At 40.6% G+C, this 12,255-nt stretch overlaps 1 protein-coding gene across 2 annotated transcripts in view; it reads left to right on the forward strand.

Annotated features, from left to right (window-relative positions):
• The window catches only part of ankrd13b (ankyrin repeat domain 13B), a 58,110-nt gene extending 45,855 nt beyond the window's left edge, over positions 1-12,255 (forward strand). For both annotated transcript variants that reach the window (XM_051957900.1, XM_022207890.2), the window contains 2 exons: positions 5,155-5,231; positions 10,057-12,255. In XM_051957900.1, the coding sequence (XP_051813860.1) occupies positions 5,155-5,231; positions 10,057-10,258 (279 nt within the window). In that variant the 3' untranslated portion in view covers positions 10,259-12,255. The remainder of the gene's footprint in view (positions 1-5,154; positions 5,232-10,056) is intronic.

The following is a 12,255-nucleotide window of genomic DNA, read 5'->3' on the forward strand; positions in this document are numbered from 1 at the left end:
TTGTAGGTGCTTTCAACAGTGCACAGGGGTCAGCATGGACACAACGACCTGCCTGTGGCTACACAATCCCATACACAGCTAGCTTGGATGCACTGTGTGTCCTGATGCTTTTCTATCAAAGCCAGCATTAAGGTCTTCAGCAGTTTGTGCTACCGATTGAACCACATGGGCCAGTTATTTATCCTAACGTCACAGTGGTAAAATTTACAGCAAGATTGTGATGCTATATTTATAAATTTAGAAGCGATTACAGCCTCCTTTGGAGAAACCAAGAGGTCAATGTCACAGTGCTTTGTCCAAACCCAGAGCCTTTTTGAACGCACTCTGTGCCTCGTCAGCAAGTAAGTTGAGAAAATAACTGAGTTGTGTAGGTTGTAGTAAATAAGAGACCCGTTGCTACTGGGATTCCAAACACTGGAATGAATCTGGACCCTTCTTCTGCTGTCATTAAAACACCTGTGCTTGACATTTGGGATATCACCTTCACGAGAAGACCTACAGTTCCTTTTACTAAGAACAGTGGTGATTTGATTACAGCATTGTGTAAGCCTTGTGTACCTATGACCCCATCACTGGCTCTTTTGACTGCTTTTGGTCGATACTAACCACTTCATAATGTGGATAGTTCACGATGCTGTTTTGAGATGCTCAGTCTCAGTCGTCACAATTTGCCACTTGTCCAAGTCATTCAGACCCTTAATCTTGCCCATTTTTCCTGCCTCCAGTGCATCAACTTCAAGAACTGCCTGTTCTCTGCTGCGTAATATATCCCGCAGCCTGACAGGTGCCATTGTAACGAGATCATCAATCAATTCACGTCCTCCGTCAGTGGTATTAATGTTGTGGTTCATCAGTGTATCCGTTACCAGGCGCAGACTGCAAAAGATTTACATGAAGTTTTCAAGATTCAAGAAGTGATGTTGCCATATCAACCGAGGAGGACAATGTTCCCCCTGTGAAACACCCAGTACAAATTACAGCAATAAATTCAACAATAAGTCAAGCAAGACCAGACAAATACATGCACTGAAGTAGGGAAAAAAGCAACCGCTTTCAAAATAAAAACAATCAATACTGAAGTAAAATCAATAAGCAGAATAAATTGCCTCTGATGTGCGGAGCCCAGACCCATTATATTCATCGCCGCCTCAGGATAGGTGCTGTTTTGAAATCCCAGAGATCCTGGTCCTCATAGACCTTGGCCTGCTTCCAGAGGTACAGAGAGTGAGGTATAAATAGGCTCACTGAGACAGGTCAGAGAACAGCCTCTGAGTTTTCTTAGCTTTAGATACACGAGGAGAAGGAGGAGATGGGGGCAAGGTTGCAGCTGAGGATTTATTCAGCAGTTTGTACAGTCATCTCCAGCAGCTCCCTGTAGCCAGCAGCTGCACTGCTGCTTCAAACAGTGCTCAGAAAGGTGATGACACTTTTAATTACAGCTGATATTGAAGCAGGACAGGTGTTAAAGGATTACACTGCTGACATGTTTTACAGCAGTAACTACGATACAAACTGACGGTACATCACAGCCTGTCGTCCTCTGAAACACGCCGTAATGTTGTCGTTTTTCAACTCTCATTCACAGTTTGCTTTAATTAAATGTTGTGAGAGTTTATTTAAAGACGAAGGCTGGGAGATTTATCTTTGTCCAAGAGGTAAAGTAGGATTTTTAAATAGCTGAACTGATCAAAATTGTTGTCACAAAGTAGTTTACTTCTGAAAATAGAGGGAAAAGAAGTGGAATTGTGACTCCAACTCCAGTTTGGTAAAGATGGAGGACAAAAAACAGCACACAAAAGAAGAGGCACAGAGCACAGAGGTTCCTCAAAATTCCCGTTTTGACTTAAATGGCAAAATTGCTCTCCACCTAATCAGATTTCTGGGATATTTGCAATACGACTTTGTTTTCTTTGAGAAACAAAAAAGAGAGATGCATTTTGAAGAAGGATTTTGTGGTCCTTACAGAAATAATGCCTAGTGGCTCTATAGAACAGGATCAGATTAAAATGACAACAGGCAACATTTTAAATCCTCTCAAGTCTTGACTGCTGCCACTCTCCCTCTTTGCTTCCTCTTTCTATGTTGCCAGGTAGAGTCGTCACAGTAACTCTGGTTGTTGTTTTTTTGTTTTTGTTTTTTTTTGATTACATAAATTGCAGCTTCATTTTCCTGGGAGATTTTGGACCTAGTTGCAGACAGAATTGCACAGTGAAAGCGACGTTTTCAGGGATGTATCGTTTACTTTGTTTACTCCAGTAGTTACTGGGTGTTTTTTCATGCTCCGGTCGTATTTTTACTCACAGTTGCTGCATTTTTCACTGTATAGTTTATAGTCCTGCATCTCTATGGAAGCAACAACACAGCCATAAGTAGTACATAGGACTCAGAAATGTTTTTTTATGCGATATAACAATGTTCTAATAACATAAGCCATAAAAAGGAGGTAAAAAATAAAATTGGATTTTTAAAAAAAGATTTATTTTACAAAAACTGAGAAATCCTGGAATCAGCATGTACAGCATGTTTCAAAGTGCCTCCAGGTGATGCCAAATCTTAAAAAAAGAACGGCCCTTTACTTGCAAACATTATGCTTTAATTTAATGTGTGTAATTTAAACTCAAATTTCTTCATTATTTAACATAAAACTAAATTCAAATAGAGGGAACTTCATGGAAGTGTCTTGATAACTGAATTTTTCTTCACATTGAGTTTTAAGCCCCCTCCTGTGTCTTCACATGCCTAAACAATTTCAGATGGTTTAGACGTGTAAAGTGTGCCAATGTATAAACACTGAAGCACACTTATTGCTATTACTTGGGCTTATTCTTATTACAGATTCTTCTGACGTGACACCTAACTTGTCCCACAATTTTAATGAAACAAATTCTATATCAAAATATTCAGCCAAGTCAGGAGTACTATGTCTTTTAGTGGGGATTTGTCATGTGGTTTTGATGAAATTTGCAAGGTCTCCATTGATACAGTACAGTAACAAAAACAAAGGAGCTCACCAGACAGTACTTCTTACACATATTGATGAATAAGCTGTGTGTATGTTTGGGTTCACTTTCAAAATAAAGGTCTACACAGCTTAGTGAGCAAGTCAATTTTATAGCATATGATAAACATTTGAATCTACAGGGAGGCAACAGGATTCTGTGAAGTATGCTGCACTTTCAAAGTAAAAGCTCAGAGATGTTAAAATGCTTAAGATTTGGGGCAAATGGTGGCTTTTCAAAATAAAATATCCTTACATAAATTATACTTCATGTAGAATTATAGCAGGACATAATTTCCTCTAAAATGTTCTTGTTAAAAATACCTTTGATTGTACAGAATAAGCTACTTCCCCTCACTAACTTTAATTTGTCCATTATAACCATTATTCTATTATTTTGTTGAGCCCGAACATTATTTGGAGAGTGTACTGTAGATATTTGCATTTTTAATTTGTTTTCATACTTTGGAGTTCAGAGGACCAATGTTGTCACTTTAACCCTCAACCTGGTCTAAAGTCAGTGTCAAAAGTGAGATCCACAAGTATGTGAAGTTGAAACTAGTTCTATTTTCTGAAAGTCTTAGGGGACATTTAATGTCTTCATTGGACAGCAACAGTGGAGAGTGAGGAATAACATGTAGCAAAAGGTACGATCAACAAGGACATTTGCACCAATGTCGTATGCATCCTTTCCCTCCCTGTTATCAAGTGACCTTAAACAACTTAATTTTATTACAAACTGAAGATAAAATAAAAGTAATTGTGTTGTTCTGATAGGTAAACAAAAGCACGAAACCTTTGCCAAAGGCCTGGGAGAGAAAGGCGAATGAAAGGGTATAGCAAAAGAGCCACTTAAATAGGCCGAGGCCCAATTTACCAGGACTCAGGTGTTTGCCGCTTTCTGATATCCGACTATACTCTGCTGATTTACTCCTGAGGCAGGAAGCCTAAACAACCATACAAGCAGCCATTAGAGAGGGTGGGCTGTCACAGTGAACTAGCTAAAATATTAAAAGCATAAAAGATAGTAAAGCCACAGTATAAAGAAAGGATTAAAATGGTGTAGAAATGAAGGAACCAGCTCAGTATATCACAGCATTACATTTTTAATAGGCTTTGTGGGTGTGTATTACCGAGCAAATTTCTAATTAATCAAACCCTATTTCATGAGCCAGGTGTGTAGGAGAGGGACGAGCACATCCAAAAGTTTCAAAAAGACACCCGCACAGTGTCTAATTTGCAAAATAGAAAATAAATTGGTAACGTTTTGGTCTTCGGCCTTCATCAGGCTAATGGTTTGGTACAAAGAGAAGCCGTCTTAAATAGAAAGTAGCTGTAACTTCACAACAAATGGACACACTCCACAAACAATAGGAAGGCATAAATTGCATTAACAGTATCCCACCAAATGCAACGTTCAATAACATACAGAAAGTAAGAATCAGAAATTATACCAAAAGTTGTTTCAAAAGAACTGGTAGAATTCCCATTGATCCCAGTCATAAGTCAAGAAATATATGTACATGAACCTGCAGCTGCAATGAGGAAATTCCAACATATTAGGCTGATAATAAGAAACTTAACAAAGAGGAAAAGTAAACACCAGTAATAAATGATCTCATTTAAAAATATGCCAGAGACTTCCCCCTCCTTGGTACAGTATATAAATGCAGTCCGCGTCTAAGCCTCCAGAATCTACGCAGCTTTTGAAACTAATTCATCAAACTACCACAGCATCTCTGAGGGTTTATTAGTAATTTAGCAAAGGGTAGAAAATAAAATCAAAAAATGTATGTTATGCTATAGAAAACGACTGGTAGCACAAAACAAAATGATCTGATGTGCAATAATAGCTTAGCGGCTAATGTGCTGCTTCATTTTTAACAGGTGCCTCTTATCAATATTAATAGCAGATCCGGTCTAAATATTGGGTGTGAGCGCTACAGAAGCAGAGCCAGGATCAATCTTTCAGCTCATAATTCATAATTAAGCCAGCTAGCTGTCTCTGTCCTGTGTGTGTGTGTGAGAGGTGCTTTGGCACATTAACAGGAAAATGCCTTACAGGGAGCGAGGATGCCGTTGTTTTACTTACCTCCATCTCCCCGTCTGTCCACTTCCTGCGCTCGCTTTCTGACTTCCTCTTCCTTTGTGTCTAGGTGACCATCTGGGAGGCGCTGACCAATAGCAAGCCGGGAACGCACCCCCTGTCCTGCGACCCGAGTCGTCTGGAGAGGTCAGAATGAAACTTTCCCTCCTGACATCCACCTGTTGTACTTTCAGTCCGCTGTTATCGGTGACTGCAGAAAAGGCGGCATTAAAGTGTCAATTAATTAAATGAACAAATGGAACTTTCATCTTCAAAAGAGCTGAAAACCTCTATAAATCCTGCCATTCCTTCACCCGTATTGTCTCCGACTTCCTCTCAGCTCTATTGTGTGTTGTTTTTCTTCGGTGTTGTTCACTTCTCTATTGTGTTTTTTCCCCATTCTGCAGGTTTTTTTCCTTCCATCCCTGAGTCACATCCTGTATTCCTGTCCTGTCCTCTCCAACTCTATTCTCTTATCCATCCTGCTATTCTCCTCTCATCTCCTATCTACTGTGTGCATGTGTGTGCGTGTTTGCAGAGAGAGAGAGAGAGCAGAAGTGAAGGATGAGAGAATTTCCTGCTTTCACAGACAACAGTGCCGTAGTTGACTTTAGCCTGTTATCTTTAGACAATGTTTCTCTCTCCGTCTTCCCTATTTGTAGATGAGTGCCTGGATACACACACTGCCCTGTTCTCTCTTTCACTTTTCTTTTTTCTTTCTTTTTTTTTTGACACAGTCTTGCTGCTGCAGTGTTTACTTGTGTCAAAGTTATTCCGTTAGAGGAAACCGTTGCAGTTGTAGACCACGATAAGACAAAACTTACACTGCCGAGCTTCTACAGCAGACTAAAATAAGCTCAGATAAAATGATCCGCATGAAATAAAGTAGCCATTAAAAGTTTGTGTCGTGTCCTGCGGGTGTAATTTGCAGAGAAAATCCTTGACTTTTAACTCAACTAAATCTTAAGTGCAGCTATTTATCATCTGTAAATTATAATGAATGTTAAACAACAATCATCTGAAAGGTTAGGAGACAGCTTACTTGGTAGGTTATTGCTGTGATGAGAACAAATTAATGCCAGGAGCTCCATTTTTAACTGAATTTGGTAATTAACTTTAAAAATGATTTAGGTATGTTCTTTCTCTGGAGGCATCAAGTCAACAATAAGAATTTTAAGGCAATCTGCAACTATCATCAATAGTAACAAGTAGATTTTAAAATAATCCACCAATCCTGAAAATATGAAAGAATATGATAAATGGATTTTGGTCTGGACAGATCTAGATTTGTGGGCAGCTTTTCTCCAAAACGTACAGGGCTTAGCAGCTCTTCTTGATGGACTGAAGGTCTGAAAGACTTAGCAAAGTCACAGTGAAGGATAAACACCAGCAAAGGGAACTGCAGCACCCAATGATGTGATTATTTACTGAAAAATGCTTGAATTTTTTTTTTTTTTTTTTACTTAATCTGGCTGAAAATGTAATAAAACTAAACAATGTAATAACTTGATCAAAAATCCAGTAAAATTTTCTAATTGATAAAATGTAAAAACCCATCAGTTGGCCTGAAAACAAATATTGTAAAACTGTACATTTTCAGTCTGGAGCGCGACATTTTCTGTTTTATATATCTAATATACACTGACCGGCCATTTTATTAGGTACACCTGCTCAATTGCCTCTTAACACAAATAGCCAATCAGCCAATCACATGGCAACAACTTAGTTGCCTGGAAAATCCAGACTGACTTTATTTATGTATTCATATAAATACAAATAAAGGCAGTCTGGCATTGCGATGATACGAGACAATTTCAAAAAGGAGGGGCTAACGAATGCAGCTTGAACGAGAAAGAACCAATCAGCGTAACATGGATGTGACGCACAAACAAATCGACCTTGAAGTCCATGTAGTCCAAACAACAATGGCATGCAGCCAAGAAAGCGTCGCGGTGAATGATTACTGCTGTTTTTGTCACAAAAATCTGTGAATACATGGGGTACTCTCAAGTACAACACTTATTTTTGAAAAGGCTACGCAACAAAAGACTCCTTCCGAATGATTAGCGGTGTTAGGAATAACTTTAAATCGGAGCCAAACCAAGTCGGTGCGTATGTGTAAAATTTGCTTAAATTTACTCACGTTTGGAACGGGATTTTCCTCTGTACAAACAATGGCAAAAAGCCGAAAGTAACGAGCCATCCACTGCCTCCTCATTGTCGGAAACGTCAAGTGAAAAGAGGCAACGACTAATGCCATCCAAAACGCCAAGAGACCACAAAAAGATTCGCTTTGGCCCCCCTCCTCCTCCTCCAGCATCATCTTCGAGGCGCTGAAGATGACGCAGCATTAACTCCCACCTCCTGTGCTATGATTGGTCGTACCAAACTGTCCCGGGAGGGAAACGTGATTCAATTCGCCCAATGCCAAACTGACTCTCCTGTATCTCCTAACATGGAGATAGGAGATTACATGGAGATTCAGTTTGGATTTTCCAAGCTAACAACTGAGTGCATTTAGGCACGTAGATGTGCTCAAGACAACTTGATGAAGTTCAAACTAAGCATCACAATCAGGAAGAAAGGGAATTGAAGTGACTTTGAACGTGGCATGATTGTTGGTGCTAGACTGGCTGGTCTGAGTATTTCAGAAACTGCTGATCTGCTGGGATTTGCACTCACAACCATCTCTAGGGTTACAGAGAATGGTCCCAGAAAGAGAAAATATCCAGTGAGCAACAGGTGTTTGGATGAAAATGTCTTGTTGATGTGAGAGGTCAGAGGAGAATGTGCAGACTGGTTGAAGATGATAGAAAGTCAACAATAACTCAAATAGCCACTGGTTATAACCAAGGAATGCAGAATACCATCGCTGAAAACACAACACGTCAAACCTTGAAGAAGATGCAGCAGCAGAAGACCACACCGGAAACCATTCCTGTCAGCTAAGAACAGGAAACTGAGGCTACAGTTTGCACAGACTCACCAAATTTGGACAATTGAAGATTGAAAAATGTTGCCTGGCCAGAGTCTCAGTTTTGGCTGCAACATTCAGATGGTCAGAATTTGGCAAAAACAACATGAAAGCATGGATCCATCCTGCCTTGTATCAAAGGTTCAGGCCGGTGGTGGTGTAATAGTGTGGGAGATATTTCCTTGGAACACTTCAGGGCCCCTTTGTACCAATGGAGCATCATTTAGACACCATAGCATTTTTAGCATTGTTGCAAACCATCCCTTTATAACCACAGTGGATCATCTTCTGATGGCTACTTCCAGCAAGAAAACGCTCCATGTCACAAAGCTCAGATCATCTCAAACTGGTTTCTTTAACATAACAATGAGTTCACTTTACTCCATTGGCCTCCACGGTCACCAGATCTCAATCCAATAGAGTCTTTGGGATGTGGTGGAACGGGAGTTTCACATTATCGGTGTGGAGCCCACAAATCTGCAGCAACTCTTTGATGCTATCATGTCAATACGGACCAAAATCTCTGAGGAATGTTTCCAATTCCTTGTTGAAAGTATGTCATGAAGAATTAAGGCAGTTCTGAAGGCAAAAGGAGGTCCAACCTTTTACTGGCAAGGTGTACCTAATAAAGCAGCCAGTGAGTGCACATAAGTTTTAATTAAATAATGACTACTGGATTAAAGTGTAGATTTAGAGCACTATTCAGCCACATACACATGAACAGAAACTCAGGGATGAGCAACATCCTGGTGGATGATGCTACTTGGGAAACCACCATGGAAAAACCCAGAATTCCAGGTCAGATAAGCTTCTTAGCAGCACTGTAGAGCTCCTTAAACCTTCCTCTTCACTCTCTGTGCTTCAGATTTCTAACAAAACACTGCCTCATGAAAACAATCACAAGCTCTTGGTAACACACTCGGTAACACCTGATATAAACTTACATAACCAGCCATAAATGCTTGTTTCACCTGATGATGGAAGGTTTCAATGGCACTTTCAATGCACAGTTGACACCATTTCAGATATTATATTACATTATTGGAGTTTTATTACATTTTTATACAATTTAAGTGCAAATTTTATTATATTTTCAGGCATCACTACATTTTTAGTAAATTAATAGATGATTGGTTGCTATAGGCATGTTAGGGATTGACTAATCTTGAAAGCAGTCAATAATTCTAAACGGTGTTTAATGAAAATTTCCATTGTCCATGTTTTTATTGACAGAGCAGTTTTGTGTGTGTGTGTGTTTTTTTCCAAGGAACACGGCGGAGTTATGAGATGATCGTTGTACGTTTGTTTGTGAATCTGTCTGTCCGTGTGAAACATTACTCAAAAACAGACGACAGGGGGCCGGCACGGCATCACTGTAACTATGACAACAAGTGAACACTACATCAGTTGCCTGCTGACGATCACATGATTGCGATCCTACTACTGAGTTATCTGTTGGAAATGATACAAGAATCAGTTGATTAAATCGTGGGGGTGTTTCTGAGTTTTCATTTCCATCCTGAATTTTCAAACTTTTCGACAGACTTCCTCATGTCAAGAAACCGCTTCTTAGATAAACACTTCCTGTGGGAATGGTGCCAAAAATAAAAGCCCATAATTTAAAAAAAAAAACAACTTCAAAATAAAAGCATGAAGGGAACAGTTATTTTAACACGAGCAAAACAAAGCCTTGCAAAAAGTGATGAACTGATCAACAGACCTCTATAAGAGTAATTTACACATATGTAGGTCTCGTGATTTAGTATCCGTACACGCCTGCGCTCAGCGCAAGGTCATTTTATTTGTGAGACATATATATTAAATAGCCACATTCTATAGTGCCATGATTTCTGATCATCATCAATAATAACAATAATAATAAAATGCTGTATTTCTACAAAAATACGCTGCATTTCTGACAATAGCATATGGAGGAATGAACCACTCTCTGAATGCTTTTCTTGTTTAACCTGTATTTGTCTCTATTGCTCTACCCAGGACCCCCCAGCACAAGCCCCGCCCGCCCTGCAGCCTCTCCTCCACCCCCTCCAAGAAGCCACCGACCCCCTGCAGCTACGACGAGCAGCTCCGCATCGCCATGGAGATCTCAGCCCGGGAGCAGGAGGAGGCGGAGCTCCGACGGCGGCAGGAGGAGGAGGAGCTGCAGCGCATCATCCAGCTGTCGCTCATGGAGAAGTGAGAGCCGAGCGGCCCCAGCGAGGCGGGTCTGCGGGGAAGGGTCTGGACCAAGGACGGGTGGGAGAACAGGGCAGAGCTGGCTACTTTAAGCACATCCTGCAAGCGGCCGGAAACAAAACGCCCAGATCATTTTTCATACGATCAAACGGCCACCTCCTCTCTTCTCCCATCGCCTCAGCCAGACCTTTTCCCATGAAGCCATACGGTGACGCGGCTGTCCGACCAGAGAGACACACCAGTTTCCTCTCTCTGGTGCCACATGGTACTTTCCTGACCAGTGCCAGTTTACAACCAACAATACATCCAATATAGGTTTAGACGAACGCCTCCTTGGAGGACAGATTTCTGAATGTTTGCAGGTGTATGTTTGTGTGTTTCAAAACCAGCTCTCCGCACAGGGGTCAACAGATCAGCTTCTGCCCCAGAAACATAGTGTGTTAGGCCAAATCCCTGCTCCAGCACTGACACACACGCTCACCGAGTCCTTTTGCCACCGAGTCGTGTGGCTTTCAGCTGTGATTGTGCGTAAAAGGACAAAAGTGACAGCGTCTGGAGGCCAGACGTGTGGAGAATACTGTAACCACCTTCTTTAACAAGTTGAGTTGAATGTCGACAAACCATCTGACTTCCTCAGTTTTTAATGAAAATTTTCAACAAAAAAAGGGACTAGTTCATTTCTCTCTCTTTTTTTTCATTTGCACAAAATCCAGATGTACTGTACTTAGCTTGTGGGTGGATCACATATATGACTGTTAATGAAGCGTGAGCACAAAGTTCTAGTCGCAGCCTGGAACACAGATACGGTCATGGACGAAAGTATTGGCAACCCGGAACCTATGGAGAGATCTTAAAAATTGCTGTTGCTTCAAATCTGAGAGCAGTTTGCAAAAGAAGAGTGGTCCAAAATTCCATTTGAGAGGAGTTAGAAGCTTGTTGATGGTTATAGGAAGTGACTGGTTTCAGTTATTTCTTCCAAAGGGTGGCAACCAAATATTCAGATGAGGGTGCCAACAATTTTGTCTGGCCCATTTTTTGAGTTTTGTGTAAAATTATGTCAATCTTGGCTTTATTGTTCTGATTTTTTGTATTTGTCCAATGCACATCAAGGAAATACACACGTGTATACCAAAAACATTTATAATTGAACCAATTTCTGGGAGAAATGGTGTATTTTCTGGATAAATTCCAGGGGTGCCAATACTTTTGTTCACGACTGTATGATCAGACTAGCAGATGAACACTTGGTGTATTAACTATACTGTATGAGTTTGTCGCAGGCCTGTGTGTAATAAAAACTATGAAGGGACGTTGCCAGTGATTTGTGAGGTGATTGTGAAATAGAGATGTTACACTGAAAGAGATCTCCTGTAAATTTGCATCTTCTCACTTGACATGAGCGGATGAATTTCTGTGTTTCTGTGTAGTCACGGTACATGATGTGTACTATATTTCAGCATGGTGTGCACCCGCGTGGGGTTTCATTTTGTCCGACTTGCCTGGAGACCTGCAATATCAGAGCACGCTCTCTGCAGGGGTACGAGCCCTGGAAGAATCACTGTAAAGGCTGTCAGCAGCAATTTTAGGTTTCATTGCACCCCAACAGCAACATGATGAAAGCAAGTGTCGAATTGTTGCCCCCAAAAAACAACCGAATGTCGTCTCAAAATTGTAATATTGCAGTTGTCAAGCCTAGCCCAACACTGAGGGACGTGTTTTGTTGCAAAAGACGGCTTGCGCTGTCCTTTTCTCTTTTTCGAAAAAAAAAAAGATTGTTCCTTTGAATGAAATGTCAAACTTTCACACGCCGATATTAGCACAAACTGAGGAGAACCACCTCCCTCTCCTCTGTAACTCATAGTCAAGCTTGCCTGGTTACTACTCATTTTTTTTTACTTTTTAAAAAACGCTGCAGAAAACGGAGATGCGGCGGGGTGTTTCCATGCTGAGGAAGTGATAATTCAGATGATTCCAATAAAGAAACATGTTTTGGAGCAGCAA

Source organism: Acanthochromis polyacanthus, chromosome 13, assembly GCF_021347895.1.
Source record: "Acanthochromis polyacanthus isolate Apoly-LR-REF ecotype Palm Island chromosome 13, KAUST_Apoly_ChrSc, whole genome shotgun sequence".
In the NCBI taxonomy this organism is placed as follows: domain Eukaryota; kingdom Metazoa; phylum Chordata; class Actinopteri; family Pomacentridae; genus Acanthochromis; species Acanthochromis polyacanthus.